Source organism: Gigantopelta aegis, chromosome 4, assembly GCF_016097555.1.
Source record: "Gigantopelta aegis isolate Gae_Host chromosome 4, Gae_host_genome, whole genome shotgun sequence".
NCBI classification, from domain to species: domain Eukaryota; kingdom Metazoa; phylum Mollusca; class Gastropoda; order Neomphalida; family Peltospiridae; genus Gigantopelta; species Gigantopelta aegis.
The window spans coordinates 16,799,429-16,818,035 of NC_054702.1; the positions used below are offsets into that span (position 1 = coordinate 16,799,429).

The window sequence follows — 18,607 nt, forward strand, 5'->3', positions numbered from 1 at the left end:
GATACCTAGAGTTTAAAATTATGCCTATAAATATACTGAATTTTATTGGGAAATAGTTGATAACTGACCTAATCAATGAGGAAATTTGTCGACGATCTAGTAGTAGATTCATAAATTATAATAATTAATTAGTTTTTGTGGAAATTTGTTTTTAGATTCATAAATTATGAAAATGTTTTTTAACCTTCACTTTTTTTGTTTTTGCAAATTTCATAAGGGAAATTGTTTTAAACTGGCACTCCTAAGATCATGTTTAGATAGATTTTTGTTGACTTGCCCCTCATCCAGCTCCTAATGACTACAAACTTGTCAGAAGACTGAGATAGTTTTAACAATATGGAAAGTGAGAATGTTTCTGCAGAAATTACCTATTAAAGTGTGAACCAGGAACAGGAATCACATATACGTGATACGGTAGTAAACAATTAAGCACTAATATCGACACCCTGGAGGAATGGCCACATGGATGCACTCATCACAGAAATATGGATCTCCTAAATATGGCCCACTTAAAACATACAGGAAATGGGGAAGGATTCCTTGAAACAGTTTACCGGTGCCAATTACGATGTTTTGCTTTTACGTAGAAATGAGAAATATTCAAAAGATCTAAATCCCTATTTTTTTAATTAAAAACTCTTGAATGAAAAGTTCCAAAAGCTCTCTGAGTGGTGATAATCATGCAAATACCAGTGGATCAGATCATGGAAGTATCCATCGACAAATTCTCTAAGAAGACAGGTGGTCTGTTGAGTTTGTGCTAGTGAAGCATTATTTGGCTGCACTCAACATTTTGAGAAAGAAAGAAATGTTTTATTTAACGACGCACTCAACACATTTTATTTACGGTTATATGGCGTCAGACATATGGTTATGGACCATACCACGGCTTTTGATATACCAGTCGTGGGGCACTGGCTGGAACGAGAAATAGCTCAATGGGCCCACCGACGGGGATCGATCCCACACCGACCGCGCATCGAGCGAACGCTGTACCACTGGGCTACGTCCCGTCCCCCCCCCCCCCTCCCATTTTGATAAATGCACAAAGGTAACGAATTACAAGCGTAATGGACATGGTGTAACGCGAAGGCAGAAAGATGCGAATCACGAAGAATATCAATTCTAATCAAATCACTGCTACAAAACTGTGGCAATAAATGTATAAGATAAAAATATTAAGATGATTGGAAATGGATTTGGTGAACCCATTAGAAAATTTCACCAATAAGAAGTATGGTGGCCATTTTGGATTTTGAAAATTATTTAATCGAACTGGCCATTCTTGAATTGATATAAATCAACACAAAAATTCCCCAAATCGACCAATATTTACATATACATAGTTGTGTATAAGTGGTTTTATGCTACCCCCCCCCCCCCCCCCCCCAATCATATAATTGGGTGGTCCGAGGGGTCATGTTGGACTCATGTTATCAAAAATCAAATAGCACCATCGAATTCCTTGGAAGACATTTATTTCGAATCAACTTAAGTGAACACTTTTTAAAAAGAGACCAAATCTAAGACTGACTATTAGGCAAGTGGAAAGCACTGCGCGAATTTCGCAAAGAGGCGTCATGTTTAACAGAGACCTACACAATTCCAGTGGGTTGTTGGCAAGGTTGTCCACCTAGGTTGTGATCCTAAATATATGGAGATATGATTTTGGGTAGCAAACTTTTTATAGAACGCCGAGTCCATTTTTCCATGTTGACCCATGGGTAAACATATTGTGTTTAATTTAAGTATAATTCTGTATATTTGCTCCGTTCTGTATTTAATTAAAATTTAAATATAATTCACCTAATTTACTGCTTACTGTAGTTTATATCATTTTAAATATATTTCACTATAATTTATTTAAATAATTTAAGTGTAATTCTATATAATTTACTTTGTACTGTTTTTAGTATCTTTTAAATATATTTTAGTGTATTTTATTACATACTGTAGTACTTAATATAAATAAAATTCACTGTAATGTACTGCGTACTGTATTTAATTTCATATAATTCAGTACAATTTACTGTGTACTGTATTTAATTTAATATAAATATAATTCAGTATCAGTTTGTTTCATATACTTCAAATATAATTCATGATGATTACTATGTACTGTATTTAATATAATTTAAATACAAATCAGTATAATCCAATTTGTTTAATATAATTTAAAAACCATTCAGTATAATGTACTGTGTTTAATATAATTTAAATACAATTCAGTATAATGCACTGTGTTTAATATAATTTAAATACAATTCAGTACTGTGTTTAATATAATTTAAATACAATGCAGTACTGTGTTTAATATAATTTAAATACAAATCAGTCTAATACACTGTGTTGTGTTAAAATTACGCCAGCCTGCACGACACCAACAACGACACGCGGCTGGACGGACTGGAGATACTGAAGGCGTTGATGCACATGATGCCCCCCATGCCACCGATGCCGGCGGAGCACACCAAACAGACTCCCGAGCAGATCGAGGAGCTCCGCAAACAACAGGAAAGCGAACTGCTTCCCAGGTTCACGAGTAAGTCACTTTTCTTAGTCACCCCTTGGAAAGAACGGATGAAGGACAAAATGCAGGGGTGGCGCAGACAGTACATGGCCGTACCACTTTTCAAAGAGGTACGGCATGGCCGTACCACTTTTGTGTGTGTGTGGGTGGGGTTGGGGGGGGGGGGGGTGTATATTTGTTATATCTGTGAAAATGTCCGTACAAGTAATTTGAAAGGCGAGTCTGGCAACCACGAGCCGTACCACAATTTTTTACACTGTTCCGCCCCTGTCAGTGGTTTAAATATCAATGGTAACACTAAACGTGTCTATGATTTTCTCAATAAGGGACCAACATGGATGGTGGAAATGTTTTGTTTAAATGTCAGTAACTTAACTTTCGGACTATTGAAATTCTTCAGTCCCGTAAATATTTCCATCTTAAAAAGCATAATCCCACACGAACGCACCCATAGGCGTACGGGCTCCCATTTGTGTTGTGGGGCAGGTTGGCTTTTGCTCGAATTAAACAAAAATGCCCGAATCTGGATTACGTTGTTTATTCATATTAGCATTACTACCAAACAGTTATATAGGGTTGCAAACGAATCACTACGCATTTTTACATGAATTACAACTAATTTTGAGGGTAGAATAATGGTAATACATGGTAAAAAGGTCTCAGGTTAGCACATTTCCCCCGAGTATCTATATCGTTTTTGCCCGAATTTGAAGTTTTGCTCCAGTACTCCCCCCCCCCCCCCCACACGTCACGTACGCTTATGCACATACACATACATTGACAATTTGACCCAGATACCACATTAATGGTAGACCTTTTTTCCACTGACATTTTGCCCGTTGACATTCTGTCTGAAGAAAACCATTCATAATAGCACCTATCACTTATGTGTGATATCAATTTAAAGACATACGACTGGCTGCATGGTGTCCCGGTCGCGACAGCCATACCACCCATTAACAAACAAAAAAGCACGGTCGAAATAGATTAACGTGAAACTGATTTGTCTGTGATGCGTAAGTAAGCTACAAGCAATGGACTATAAACATCTTGTAGTTGGAAAAGACGTTTAAATTGGTTTAAAACTGTTGTTTGTGGATGTGTAAGAAATATAATACTACATTCTTGTCCGTTAGATACCATTTAGGCCTATCTTACAACTCGTTGTTTAAACATGTATCTAACTCGCGTTATAACAACTCGTTGTAAGGTAAATTGTATCTAACAGACACTTATGTAGTATTCTCTATTTATAACACACCAGTGCAAGATATTGCTCATGTCATAACAATCATTCAATATCTAACTAGTGTAATATTGGCGTAACGTGAGCGAGATGTAGATCACTTGCTGATCCAGGGACGGGACGTAGCCCAGTGGTAAAGCGCTCGCTGATGCGCAGTCGGTCCAGGAAAGACCTCCGTCGATGGACTCATTGAGCTAGTTCTCGTGCGAGCCAGTGCACCACGAATGGTATATCAAAGGCCATGGCATGTGCTATCATGTCTGTGGGATGACGCATATAAAAGAAATCACTTACTACTAATGGGAAAATGTAGCGGGTTTCGTCTCTAAGACTATATGTCAAAATTACCAAATGTTTGACATCTAATAGCTGATGATTAATAAATTAATATGCTCTAAAGGTGTCGTTAAATAAAACAAACAAACCTTTTTTGCTGACCCAATTCGTAGAAAAATAACGTGTAGTAAGTCTCGACATATGCACATATACGCATTTTTTTTTTTATTGTGTACACGTCCAAAATTTAATTAAACAAGTCGAGCAATGGATAAAAGAAGCTGCAGACATTATAGTTATCTTCTCTCGTACCAGTTTTCTTCTTGGCCACTCAAAGAACAATATCATAATTGACATTATTGCTCTTTTGACAAAGCAATTTATATATAGTTCAAAATTTCTGAAGAAATCACTAGATATTGAAATATAAAAAATTCATATACATTCTTATTATATATTAGAAAAAAAAATGTATTCCAATAAAATGAAATATAATGCATTTATTAAAAGATACCATAAGTTGTTTGAATAAATATCTCTACGTCATCCGCCACTGATAGTATCTAAGTATTTATTACCATATATACATGTATAAGAAATTTTGAGTGTTTAGTACTGAGTGAGGTTCAATGACGAGTTGGCAAGAGGTTTGTTGTTTTATTTTATATTATATTAATTTTGATCTGTTTATGTATGTATAAAAATATATATATACTGTGAAAATGTGACCAAAAATGAAAAAAAAAAATTCAAATAATAAAAAAAAAAGTCTCGACATATGCTGCGTTGCGGCTTGTTTGTAGTTGGTTTGTAATAAATAAAATACTAAACTAGCTTACCTATCATACCATTTTTATGAAACTCGTGAACAGTGTTACCAAAACTGTTCATTCATTTTATGAAAATGGTATGACAGGCAAGCTCGTTTAGTATTCTCTATGTATGAACATTATGAGAGTACTGCTAAAGCAATACATGTCCCCTGACTGACATATGTTTGAATATCTTGAGTTCAAAGGCCATAACTATGTTAAGCATGGGTAAATCTCCAAGGAAGTCAAACTTGTTCTGTAACTTTACATGATAAAGTTATGCACAAAATGTCAGCACAGTATCTGAGCGTTATGTAGATCACACTGTAAAAAAGAAAGTCCAGAAAACTATATGTGGGACAGACGGATAGACGGACGGACAGACAGACAGACAAAACCTAGTCACTTCCGGTTGAACTGAAATCGTGTGTTTATGAAACATGGGCCGAGTTCACCCAGACCGAGCAGAAAAACATCCGCTAGTCTGGTTTATGCGCTTCACGGTAAACCAAATGGCCATGTCGGGAACCAATCATATTGTTCGACAACGTTTGCGAAACATTTGCTGGCTGAACTAGGGGCTGAAAGGCACCGTCTCGATTACTGTATCTCTAACGCCAGTAGGATTTAATGCCTGATAGCCATTTATGAAATTTTAATTACAGTTTATTATTATTTTTTAAAATTATTATTATTTATTTTGTTAAAATAAACATTAAACATTTGTTTCACGTGAAAATAAAATTATATTTTTTAGTGATCATTGATAAAGTCCTTTTGGAAGATGACGTAGACAGGGACGGTTACATAAGTTACCCAGAATACATCTCGGCCAGACGGCGCGATGAAGTACGCATGCGTGAACACATGGCAAGACAACAACAACATCATCAACAACAACAACAGTACCAAAACCAGCCTATGCAGAACCAAAATCAGCAACACCCACCACAACAGCAGCAGTTTCAGAACCAAGCCCAGTATAACCAGCCACCCGCACAACCAAATCAACAACAGTTTCAACAACAACCAAATCAGTATCCACCACCAAACCAACAGTATCAGCCACCAAACCAACAGTATCAGCCACCAAATCAACAGTATCAGCCACACCCGCCCAATCAGCAGCAGTTTCAACAACAGCAGAAGGTGCCTCCCGGGGTTAATCCACAGCACTATCAGTAACATGATCTCTTGAACGATAGAACTTTTAAACGACAGACTGTCGACACGAAGATAGTATCATGGATTGTAGTGTGTTTACAGGTACAGAAAGATGGTCTACACCACTGCAGGCTGGGGGTGGGGGTGGGGGGGGGGGGGGGGGGGGGGGGGGGCGTATGGTGTGGTGGTAAAAAGATCAAACTACTCGATGCAAATTTTCATACAGGGATTTTCTATTTAGTTTGATATGTCTACAAAACAGAAACAAAAACATGTTTGACGGTCAATGGCGGTTGTCATTATTCCTCTATCCAAGAGTTTTAGCTATATTTAACAAAATATAACAGCACAGTACACTAAAATCCTCATATTTCGATAACATTGTGGCATCGCTTGAGGCGGGGTTGGGGTACATCTAAATGGTTACTTTTATACCTGATAACTGATGGTTTATGACAAAAATATGTTGTTACACCAAGAACATTTAAAATGTACTAGAAAATATATTTTATACATGTATAATGAAAATAACCAAAAATGTGTTGGTTTTTTTGGTTTTTTGTTTGTTTTGTTTTGTTGGGTTTTTTGTTTGTTTGGTTGGTCGGTGTTTTTAATTTTTTGTTTTTGTTTGTTTGTTTGTTTTTGTTTTCTTTTTTGTGATTGGGGGGGGGGGGGGGGGATTTCGAGCATAGTGGTATCCACAAAGTTTGATTCAAATTTCATATTGTTGAATTACATCATTTATTTCCTCTCTATGTTTAAAGCCTACTGTACCCAAATGACAAGAAAAATGGTTTTTAAAATCCGGATCACTTAGCAAGTCTGGAATTTAAAAGTATTAGCTGGTTAAAACCATTTGTTTTTAAATGAATACAATTTCTGTCTGTTCAGAATAGTAAACAACTTTGTAACCTTGGAAAATATTCAAAATGTGCTTTACATTTAAGATCACAATATGTATAACTGCCCATCCTCCAAATACACATTCACTTATTTATGTTGATGATTGTATGTTTTGTATATAATAGTGTGCTGATGATCCACATAAAGTAAATAAACTTCTACTACTAGCCGTCTGTTTTAAGATATATATATATATATATATATATATATATATATATATATATATATATATATATATATATATATGTGTGTGCGTGTGTGTGTGTGTGTGTGTGTGTGTGTGTGTGTGTATGTGTGTGTGTGTGTTTAATTGGCCTTTGCTCGACACTTGGTCATACCAATGGCCGGTGTGTTTGTTCATCTTGGGTTTGTAACAAAAATGGCCTACTACTAATACATGTTTTGAAGAAACGTGCCAGACATAAAAGTAATCAATGTTCGTATTATTCACTTCAATAAATGTTGAGTTTGTTTTGATGTAGACTGTCGTACAGTAGATTTCTAATTTTAATTCCATATGAAGCACATATCGTCACCACACATTTTCGATACCGGTCTTGGTCAGTATGTTCACATCTTTTCTTATTTCTCTTTAACATCTTTGTGTACATATTCTGGGTTTTATTATAGCTTGTAAAGAGTGTATAAATATTTATATTGCTAAGATATGGTGCAAGTGTGTATGGATAGCCAATGTATATTAGTTTATAAGATGATGCTAATCTCTCTCTCTCTCTCTCTCTCTCTCTCTCTCTCTCTCTCTCTCTCTCTCTCTCTCTCTCTCTCTCTCTCTCTCTCTCTCTCTCTCTCTCTCTCTCTCTCTCTCTCTCTCTCTCTCAAACATAAAGCAATCCTCTTCATGTGTTTGATATTCGTCAATAGTTACTCAGTGTAACAACGTTTAGCGCTTCATGGTTGGATATATAAAAATGGTCTGATGAATGTAACAATATTCTTACTTGAAATCATTTTTCAATATTTCTTTATAAATACAAATGTACGTGTTACCGATTTGTTTAATTGTATGTATGTTGAATAAACGTTTGATTGAATGAATAAAATAAAATACGTGTTTTATGTACATAAGTATATGGTACTTAACTGTGTAATCTACAAATAAAAATAAAAGAGTGAAATCCGCAGTTTCAGTGAATTTACATACTGACAAAACATATTAATAATATGTTGTAAATCAACCCTGGCAATAGCAAAAACTATATCTTGGAAAAATAATATCCATGGCATTCGCTATTTAACTGATCAATTATACATTTTTTTCGATAATTATAAGGAATTTCCATTTATATTAAAGTTTAATAAGTTTTGCCAAAGGAAGCTTCTAAATACCGTATCAAATACCTTTTGAAAATCAACAAAGGTACAGAATATGTTTTTCTTCATTTTAAAACTTCTATTAAAGAATAACTATTAAACAGGTGGTCAGTTGTGGAATAGGTTGTCGAAAGGCTGTCTGGGCTTCAGTTAAGATATTTTTTTTCCTTCTAGATATTCATTTAGTTGCTCATTTTGGATCGTTGTAAATAGTTTTGAGCCTCAGCAAAACAGAATTACCTTTATAGCTAGTAAAATAACATATTAAATATACATTATCTTGTTTAGAATATCAGTGTGTATATCTAGTGTGTTTGCGGTGTTGTGCAAACGTTTGTAGCAGTCATTATTCATTTTCTTCGTAACATATATTTTTTCCTACTTACAAAACCTGGTTTGTGCTACTGACGAAATTAGGGCAACAAACACCTTGTTTCTACAGATATTGATATTCTAAACAGTAAACTATCTTAAATATATAATGTTAGTCCTCAAAAAAGATCTGTTTGTCGCAAACATGTTACAATTAAATGGCTGGAAACACAGGACAGTCCCTTTAACGTGGAGACTATTTTTAATATTCATCATAGTTTAGCGCATGCAGCCAAAGAACATCAAAGTTAAAGATTGTTCTGTTTAACGACACCACTAGAGCACATTGATTTATTAATCATCGGCTACTGGATGTCAAACATGTGATAATTCTTATATATAGTCTAAAAAAAAACGCTACATTTTTCCAACAGTAGCAAGGGATCTTTTATATGCACCATCCCGCACAGGACAGCACATACCACGGCCTTTGATATGCCGGTCGTGGTACACTGATTGGAACGAGAAATAGCCCAACGGGCCGACCGACGGAGGCCGATCCCAGACCGACCACGAATCAAGCGAGCGCTTTACGACTGGGTTACGCCCCCCCCCCCCCCCCCCCCCCCCCCCCCCCCCCCCCCCATCAATGGGCATGAAAGAATGACGTTCGGCAGTAAGAATATTAATGCGGATGATTTATTCTAAATGAGTAAGTTATGAAAATATAATCAAGGATAGATCGAAGGCGACAAATACACAACTATTATCAGTGACAACAAATACCTTGGTAATATATATATAGTTTTAATATATATATATATATACATAAGTAGTTGCATACAAATTGCTTGAAATGTTATGCTTTTGTCATATTATTTGTTATGACACGATTTAAAAAGTTTCTTAAAAACGTATTTGCACTCTTTTCTGAAATTAACATTTAAAATACTGTAAATAAACGGATTAATAACATTATTGATGAAATATGATCTCACACAAAAGTTGTATACAATCTCAACAGTATCTGATCGAAATGGATCAAAAGCCACTTTTGTGACCTTCATAATGTTGACAATAAGGTAAGGTAAAAAACTGATCACAAATGCCACAGAAACTGTAAAAAATATTGCCGTGAGACGCGTGGTTTTTAAAGACACAGTTCCCATTTTGTGCTGATGGCCATTTTCTTTGCGAATCAATGATGGTGTTTTCGTTAATCTATTCGAATCACGGGAAGTCTTGTTGTCATGTAACTGTTTGGGTGCATTCTCCGTTGTTTTGGAATTGTCTTCAGTGCTAGACTCAGAGTGACACGTTTTCTGAGTCTGGTTTTGAACAAATCTATGAGTTCTTGGGTAGTCCGTCTTTAACGTAATTTGTTCTCCGATCGTTAATTTATTTCTTCTGTGCAAACACACGCCTATGATTATGTACAGCGTCAATAAGCAAGAGAACGTAAAGATGAAAGTCAACATGAGGGAGCCGTAATAAATGATCGCCAAAGGTGTGTGAACCATGTGATCGTCAATAGAACACTCGGTTCCATTCACGTCTGCTACACCAGTGGTCAAACTTCTTCTGCCGAACAGCGCAAGCGCAGGAAGTGCCATCAACAGAGCTATGGAGACTGCAACGCTGCAAAATACCTTGGCTTTTAAAATCGTGAAGCGTCTTAAAGGTTTGCAGAGTTTGTAGTATCTGTCAAAGGCGACACATACGAGAGTCAAACCCGAGGCACTGATGGTCCACGTCTCCACAAAGCGAAGAATCTTGCAGGCTGCTGGTGCGTCGAACATATAGGGCAGAAGTAAGTCAGACACCTCGAATGGCATTCCCAGGCAACAGCTAAGCAAGTCCACAATGGCCAGAAATAGGATAAAGAAATTGGACGTAGTCCGTCTGAAGCGCCACCTGTAGACGTAACACACTAGTCCGTTACCCACAATTCCGCACAGCATGAGGATAACCAAATAAATTATGACAGGCAGAAACATAAAAGATTTCTTTTGGTTCAAGGACAAAATGTCATCTCTCAAGGCGCCTTCTCTGCTGATGTCATTTTCAACAGATACGTTGTTGTTGTTGATTAACTCGTTCATGGTATTTGCGTCAGAGGGAAGAAACCTGGTGAAAAGTAAAAGCAAAGAATTAATTTATTGGTAAAACATGTAATAATTAAATCCTGTCCGTTGCTTTACAAACAAACGTAATACAGAATACTATTCTTAGTGTTCTGCGTCCAATATATTTGTACTTTAGGGAAGATGTAATCACTTTTGTTTAAGTAAATATATGTATATATTTTTTAAATGGCAATGGTTTAGTCCTAGGAATAATCGTAAAGTTAAAAGTTAAAGTTTGTTTTGTTTAACGACACGTCTAAAGCACATTGATTTGTTAATCATCGACTACTGGATGTCAAACATTTGGTCATTTTGACATACAGTCTAAGAGAGGAAACCTTACATTTTCCGTCAGTAGCAACGGCTCTTTTATATACACCATCCCACAGGCAGGATAGCACATACCACGGCCTTTGATCGTAAAGGAGAGAGTACTACACGAGTGGTCGTTAGATGTCATTTATCATACGAGTTGTAAGATAAGTGTTGTATCTAACGGACACGAATGTAGTATTCTATGTTTTGTAAATATCAGCAAAAACCAGGTTTTAAGGAAAAGTTGTAATGCTAAGAAAACTTACTTCCACTAATGTTGGAATGTAACTTTACCCTTTAAAGTACGGTAAAAAAACAACCCCAAAACCCCAACAAAAAACATTCTAACAGGCCCTGCCTTTTTCCAATACTAGAAGTGTATTTGCTGGCAGAGGAAGAAAAATTCAAACAGATGATAAAAAGGTGTGTATGTTTTCAATAACTTATACATATGCTGACTTCCCCGCCTTCAGTTCTTGATCGGACACTTAAGTCGTTAACGATAACCTATAATCGTTTGCTGGCGCCAAAATACATACATTACTACACATCTAAATAATTTGTGTGCGAATATACCGGAAACATTTTCTAGCGATATATTCATAAAAAACATAAAACTCGTTTCTGCATACTATAAAACAAACAGTTATATTTCTGTTGATGTATAAATTCCAATAAAAACATTACTGCTTTAACCTATATGAAACAAAATAATTACACTCTTAATGGAGTGAATCTAAGATTTTTAACTACTAGCGTGTGCTACAGTAGGCCATGTTTTATTAGTTTGCTTGAAATGGTGAGTACTTAAGTATTACTGAAAAGTAAGATTTTCAACACCCCTTCCCCAAATCCCCGAATTCACATCTGTTTGCAGTGGTTTATTCGCGTAATACAAGTTTCAGAAAAGAGCCTGCACGCCATTCGGGTTTGTCTGTAATTTGAAAGCAAGAGCGTTCTTGTCTGTTTCAACAGAACTAGTAGCAATAGCGATAATATAATTTAATTCGAGCTTAATAGTACACAGTAAACATTCATTAAAAGGGATGTATTCAGTGTGCTTACTCATTTATGACAAGTTAGTTAAATTTATATTCAAATATAACGAAAAAGGGAGTGGGCAGGATAAGCAATTGATAACGTAATTAATATTTGGTTCATACAGCGAGCGAATTAACCCGCTGCTGCCACATTGGCTACCGATTAGCGGTAAGCGACTTTTAATTGCCCTTTCTTTTAAACAAAATAACGACATCCCACGATCTTTGATATACCTGAGCTGTGGGCGAGACGTAAACCTAATAGTAAAGAGCTCACTTGATGTGCGATCGGTTTGGGATCGATCCCCATTGGGCTATTTTTCGCTCCAGCTAGTGCACCACGACTGGTACGTCAAAGGTCGTGGTATGTGCTATCCTGTCTATGGGATGGTGCATATAAAAGATCCCTTGCTGCTAATCGAAAAGAGTAGCCCATGAAGTGGCGACAGCGGGTTTCCTCCATCAATATCTGTGTGGTCCTTAACCGACGTCCGACGCCATATAACCGTAAATAAAATGTGTTGAGTGCGTCGTTAAATAAAACATTTCCTTCCTTCAAATAGGTATATCCACAAAAGGGAATAGATCCTATCGCCCGTCACACCTCATGCCAGTGAATACATAAAACAACTGGGGTGTAATAAGCTAGATTTAGTTTGTTGTCGCATGTTATTCTTGGTGATATGATCTTGATATTTTACTGATGGACAACGTATGGGAAGGGCGGTTTCTTCCTCCTTTACTCCATCGTATGCTGCCAGTGGCAAGAAATTAAGTTCAACAATACAGTGGACCTTCGTAACATACATTCCCATGCACTTACACATATACACACGTACAGTCGTTTTTCCCCTTTGGCATTTGTAATGGTAAACTAAATACAAAACACAACAGGGAGTTTAATTTGGTTCAGACACACCCAATATCTGTGGGAAAATGTTCGTTAATTCATGTCATGCGCACTTGTTACTTACAGCTAGACGTTTTAAAGGCCTGTACATTACTGATAAGAGAGAGAGAGAGAGAGAGAGAGAGAGAGAGAGAGAGAGAGAGAGAGAGAGAGAGAGAGAGAGAGAGAGAGAGTATGTGTGTGTGTGTGTGTGTGAGTGTGTGTGAGGGAAGAACGTGGTCCTTATTACCCACTACTTATAAATAAAATATTGTAGGCAGCACTTGTAATAATACGTTGGTTTAATAAGTTCTTGTGTGCAACCTTCATCTGTCGTTTATCAGCAGAACTGAATTTCAAGTCTAGCTTTAACTTGCTAGGTTTTGGCTTGATAAATCATCCAATACTAAAATGGTAACGTGTTATGTCGCGATCAGATTTAACCGGGGTTTTGGGGTGGGGTTTTTTACAAAGTTTGTTTTATTTAACGACGCGTGACTAGAGCACATTGAATTTTTATCTTATCATCGGCTATTGGACGTCAAACATATGGTCATTCTGACACTGGTTTTTTTTAGAGGAAACCCACTGTCGCCACATAAGCCACAGGCAGGATAGCACAAACCATGGCCTTTGCTGAACCAGTTATGGATCATTGGTCAGTGCAAGTGATTTACACCTACCCATGAAGCCTTGCAGAGCACTCACTCAGGGTTTGGAGTCGGTATCTGGATTAAAAATCCCATGCCTCGGCTGGGATCCGAACCCAGTACCTAACAGCCTGTAGACCGATGGCCTAACCACGACGCCAGTTTGTTTTTTGTTGTTTTTGTTGTTTTGTTTTTTTATCTGCACCCGCTTCTACATACGTTACGTAAAATTCGATTATGAAATTAACTGGTGCGTAGGCGCATATTCAGTAAAAGATGCAAGGGTTGGGTCTAGACTGTGGCGAGTGAAGCTTCGGGGACGGGGGTGGGGTGGGGTGTTAGTGGGGGCGGTTCATGCTTCCCCAAAAAATACATTTACCCCCCCCCCCCCAAAAAAAAAAAACCCCCACAAAAAACCCCAACAACATCCCTTTGAGCAGGAGAGATTTCGACCCCTCTTCTCTCTGCACACGCGCAGCACATTTACGCTCGTCTACGTAAATCATCCCGGTGTAACAGCCCAAAATATATACCCCCCCCCCCCCCCCCCCCGCCAAACTATACCCGGGGTTTAAGTGGGCTAGCCTGTTTTATACCCCTAACCCTATCCCTAATTTTTATTACTAACCTGTATACAAAATAAATAAATAAATAATAATAATAAACGCTTTAAAAGAAAAGCAACTATTGCTTTCATAATGAGAGGTATGGCTAGCTTGTTTTATACCCCGGGGTATATTCTGGGCTAGTCCAGTTTATACCCCGGGTATAGTTTGGCGTGTGTGTGTGTGTGTGTGTGTGTGTGTGTGTGTGTGTGTGTGTGTGTGTGTGTGTGTGTATTTTGGGCTATTACACCGGAACCGATTTTACGCGGCAAAGAGATCGGGAAAAGATTTCCAAAGTATAAATTCATACTTGGATCTATTCCTCCACCTGTCCGCATATATATAGTTATAAAATGTGTCTCGGTAAAACTTTAGTAAACTGTTACTTCAGGGAGTTTTTCATATCATATCTGATATGTGGATACGTCTGTTACACGTTAAAGGGTAATATCAAGTGGCGCAATGAACAAAAATATTTATTCACATTTCATGACAAATGTACTTAAATTACATGCCCACAAAAATAAATATAAAATAAAATAAAAATTACAATCAAATCATTTCATTTTAATACTACTATTATTGCAAAATACAGAAAGTGGCCAACAGGTTAATGCCTGAATGGCTGTTATTTCGGTGGTTATGTCGTGATAATTTAATAGGTACTTTATATTTTCTGTCAGTGATTCTTGGGAAACCATATACTCTGCTGTTCGAGAGCTAGATGGACATTTGGACGGTTACTCGTAATAACTCTCTTTATTCATTAATTCATTTCAACGTATTTTCGTGTTTATGTCCAATTAAGGTTCAAGCGCGCTGTCCTGGGCACACCTCAGCTATCTGGGCTGTCTGTCCTGGACAGTGGGTTAGTTGTTAATTGGTTAGTGAGAGAGAGAGAGAGAGAGAGAGAGAGGAGGGTGTAGTGGCCTTACACCTACCAACTGAGCTCTTAAGAACTCACTCTGGGTGGGAGCTGGTACCGAGATGCGAACCCTGTACCTATCAGCCTGTAATCCGATGGCCTAAACACGACACCACCGAGGCCGGTGAAAATCACTCTCTACCGTCAGAGCCAACTCTAATCAAAACACGGAATTTTTGCCTACCACCGAGTAAACGACAACAATGAATGCTCTAAAACGACAACAATCATCTTAGAGTTCGCCGATAACAAATATTTCACATATTAACCTCTAATACAATGTACCAGGCGCGTGTGCAGGAGCCCCCTCCCTCTGCTCAAAGCAAATTTTCCGTTTTGGTCTGAACCCCTCAAGAAACTTCGCTAGCCACAGTTTAGATCCCCTTACATAATTTCCTACAAACGCGACCGAATACATACACTACGGGAAGAAACTCGACATCACTTATGTATTTAACCGGAACATTGTTTAAAGTTTTGTCGCCTACACAGTCTGAACTTTCTAGACGTTAATGATACATGATAAATGATTTTCATATGTCATAGTCGTAAGTAGTTATAACTGGAACAAACTTAGCACTAGTAAAATGTAAAACATCAATATAGTAACGTAATATAGTTAAACCTGTCGTTAAAAATGCACTAATTTTACGTCTGTTACATTGAAATTGTCGATGCCGAATTACAAATATTTTGCATTTCCAAAATGGAGACAAGTGTAGTTGCTATGGTATATTTCGCTTATTTCATTTACTTATACAAATGATCACCAGGGCTGTAGCTAGCAGGGGAAAGCATTATAGAAACTTAAAGAAAATTCTCTTCTTAACTGTTTAAGGAGTTTTAGACTATTAACTACTCAGTTGCCCCCCCCCCCCCCCCCCCCCAAACAAAAAATCCTAGCTACGGTCCTGATCACCTTAGTAAATTATCAGTTAAAGGTTGCAGTCAGTAAATTTTCACTAACATGAATGTGCTAATATATATTTTTAGATATCACGTACACAAAATAACCTAATATTTATAATGTTAACAGTTTACTATATGATATGATATATACTTTAAAACTGCTGTTGAAAACAATACATTTTTCAATAAACAACTTACCTATTTGAAAGTCTTGAATTCTTCCACAAAATAGTTAACTAAAATGCATTAGTTAGATATTTAACATGTATTATTGAACCAACTGTACTATCATTGCCTTTATATCCATTGTCTTCCTTCTATAAGTAATATTTTTCTACGTTCTGGCAAGACATCGTCAATAATTCTCAAGAAACAAAACACACCTTCACTTGTTTGATGATCCAGTCCACTAAAAACTATTCTAGAATTGACAAACTATATGTATGCGCTCTTACAAAACTGCGACAAGATAAACCCCTCGCTTGCAGTCGCTAGCTTAACCGCAGACGTCCACACTGTAAGAAAACAACAAATCACGGGAAATAATAGGCCGGATGTGAGAAGCCCATGAACAAAGGTAACCGGCTCGTTTGACAAACCGGAAGTCGCTCGATCCTGTTTACAGATCAGCTTATTACGGCGGCTTTTCTGCGTAACGGGACAGTGGTACATAAACTCCCGCGTTGACTCGCCGACCAGTCATAACAGAAGGATGTCATTGGTAATTTCACAGGCATGACTCGGCGAACGGTCTTTTAAATCCGGACAGACGGGAACATAATTATGACGTTTGGATCCAGGGGAAATCCGAAATTAGTACATTGCAGTTATGATCAAATGAATGATGGGGATGAATTATCTCTGTTCAATAAATTGAGCTTTTAGGAAGTTACGTGTTAGAATTTGATATCGTCATACTTTGTCAAGATGGTGACATCGCATAAGGCGTAAGCTACTCCTACCGAATAGCAGCAAGAGGTATGTGGTAATCAGGGCCGGTTTATACCTTGGGGGCGGGGGCAACTCAACATAGAAAGTAAATTACATGAACTAATGAACTAATTTTATAATTATTAAAAAAAATTATATAAAGGAAGTCTTTGGTCTTGGGGGCCCGTCTGGCGGGGGGGGGGGGGGGGGGGGGGGTTGCCCCCTTATTGATTGAAACATATTTTATTGCTTTTAAAGAACAAATGGATTAGGCACAAGTTACACAACTTCTCCAAAATACATACATATTACGGCAGTAGTCTATTTTTGCAATTTAAATATGAACAGAAATAAATATTGAGAAAAGAAAGAATAAAGGAAACAGAAAAAAAAAAGACGCAATAAAGTTTTCTATGTGTTCGATAATTAGACAGCAGGTTTGATAAAAGAAAACACAAAACACAAACAAGGCATCGCAATGATTACATAATGGCCACACAAATAATAGTAATAGCAATAAAATAAAATAAATAAATAGTAATAATTTTAAAGATCCATACTTTATTTACTACTTAAGGGAAATGTTTTGCTTCATTTATATACTTATGTACATGAAAAAAATTTTTTTTTATGTCTTCTTCATTTAGAGTATTTACCATTTAAAACTAGTTGTAAATCTATTGGCTGAAGTCTGCAATGAATTCCAGAGAGTGCGTCTTTGCCTTTCATATAAAATGCATTAACAGAAAAAATTATAATTGTTTTCAAAATTATACCCACATATAAATCCGGCACTGGTTGTAATATGCACCTCCCACAGACATGGCAACACATTGCGGTGTTCACTGACGATTCTAGGAAGAAAGTTAAAGTTTATCAATCATCGGGTATTGGATGTCAAACATTTGGTAATTCTGACATAGTCTTAGAGAGGAAACCCGCTACATTTTTCCATTAGTAGCAAGTGATCTTTTATATGCACCATCTCACAGACAGGATAGCATATACAACGGTTGGAACGAGAAATAATCGAATAGGCCCACCGACGGGGATCGACCCCTTACCGACCGCGCAGCAGGCGGGCGCTTTACCACTGGGCTATGTCCCGCGCCACCACGACTGGTATGTCAAAGGTCGTGGTATGTACTACCCTGTCTTTGGGATGGTGCATATAAAAGATCCCTTGCTGCTAACCGAAAAGAGTAGCCCATGAAGTGGCTACAGCGGGTTTCCTCTCTCAATATATGTGTGGTCCTTAACCATATGTCTGACGCTATATAACCGTAAATAAAATGTGTTGAGTGCATCGTTAAATAAAACATTTCTTTCTTTATATCCCGCGCACTAGAAAAAACAAAGAGACACAGGAAAAAAGTCACAAAAGTATATATTGCAATTAGATTATTGCAGTATATACTAGGTGGTGTCATTATGTATATTTTTAGTTTATAGAAATTGTACAAGATGAAGCCCCTCTGGAGTAATACATTATAATACTTAATAGGAATTAATATAATTAAATATTAGTAATACTATAGAGCAAACCATCTAAAGTGCGTTTTAACAGTTAACTGTAAAGTCAGTATCTTAAATTTATAAGACGCTCGAAACCCAGCGTACGAGACGGGGCGGGGAAAGGGGAA

General features: G+C 37.1%; 2 protein-coding genes across 4 annotated transcripts in view; one reads left to right on the forward strand and one right to left on the reverse strand.

Annotated features, from left to right (window-relative positions):
- LOC121372736 (general transcriptional corepressor trfA-like) overlaps positions 1–7,741 on the forward strand; it is a 13,825-nt gene extending 6,084 nt beyond the window's left edge. For both annotated transcript variants that reach the window (XM_041499219.1, XM_041499218.1), the window contains exons 4-5: positions 2,370–2,542; positions 5,622–7,741. In XM_041499219.1, the coding sequence (XP_041355153.1) occupies positions 2,370–2,542; positions 5,622–6,049 (601 nt within the window). In that variant the 3' untranslated portion in view covers positions 6,050–7,741. The remainder of the gene's footprint in view (positions 1–2,369; positions 2,543–5,621) is intronic.
- Positions 7,742–9,366: 1,625 nt separating this feature from the next.
- Positions 9,367–16,666, reverse strand: LOC121372737 (orexin receptor type 2-like). Of its 2 annotated transcripts, none has more exons than XM_041499221.1 (2): positions 16,418–16,666; positions 9,367–10,702 (listed from the first exon to the last, which is right to left on the reverse strand). In XM_041499221.1, exon 2 carries the CDS (start codon positions 10,675–10,677, stop codon positions 9,451–9,453), a length of 1,227 nt encoding a protein of 408 aa, XP_041355155.1. In that variant the 5' UTR covers positions 10,678–10,702; positions 16,418–16,666; the 3' UTR covers positions 9,367–9,450. The 2 variants fall into 2 exon arrangements, with proteins under 2 accessions (XP_041355155.1, XP_041355154.1); XM_041499220.1 differs by having other exon boundaries at positions 16,233–16,666.
- Between the last annotated feature and the right edge of the window lie 1,941 nt (positions 16,667–18,607).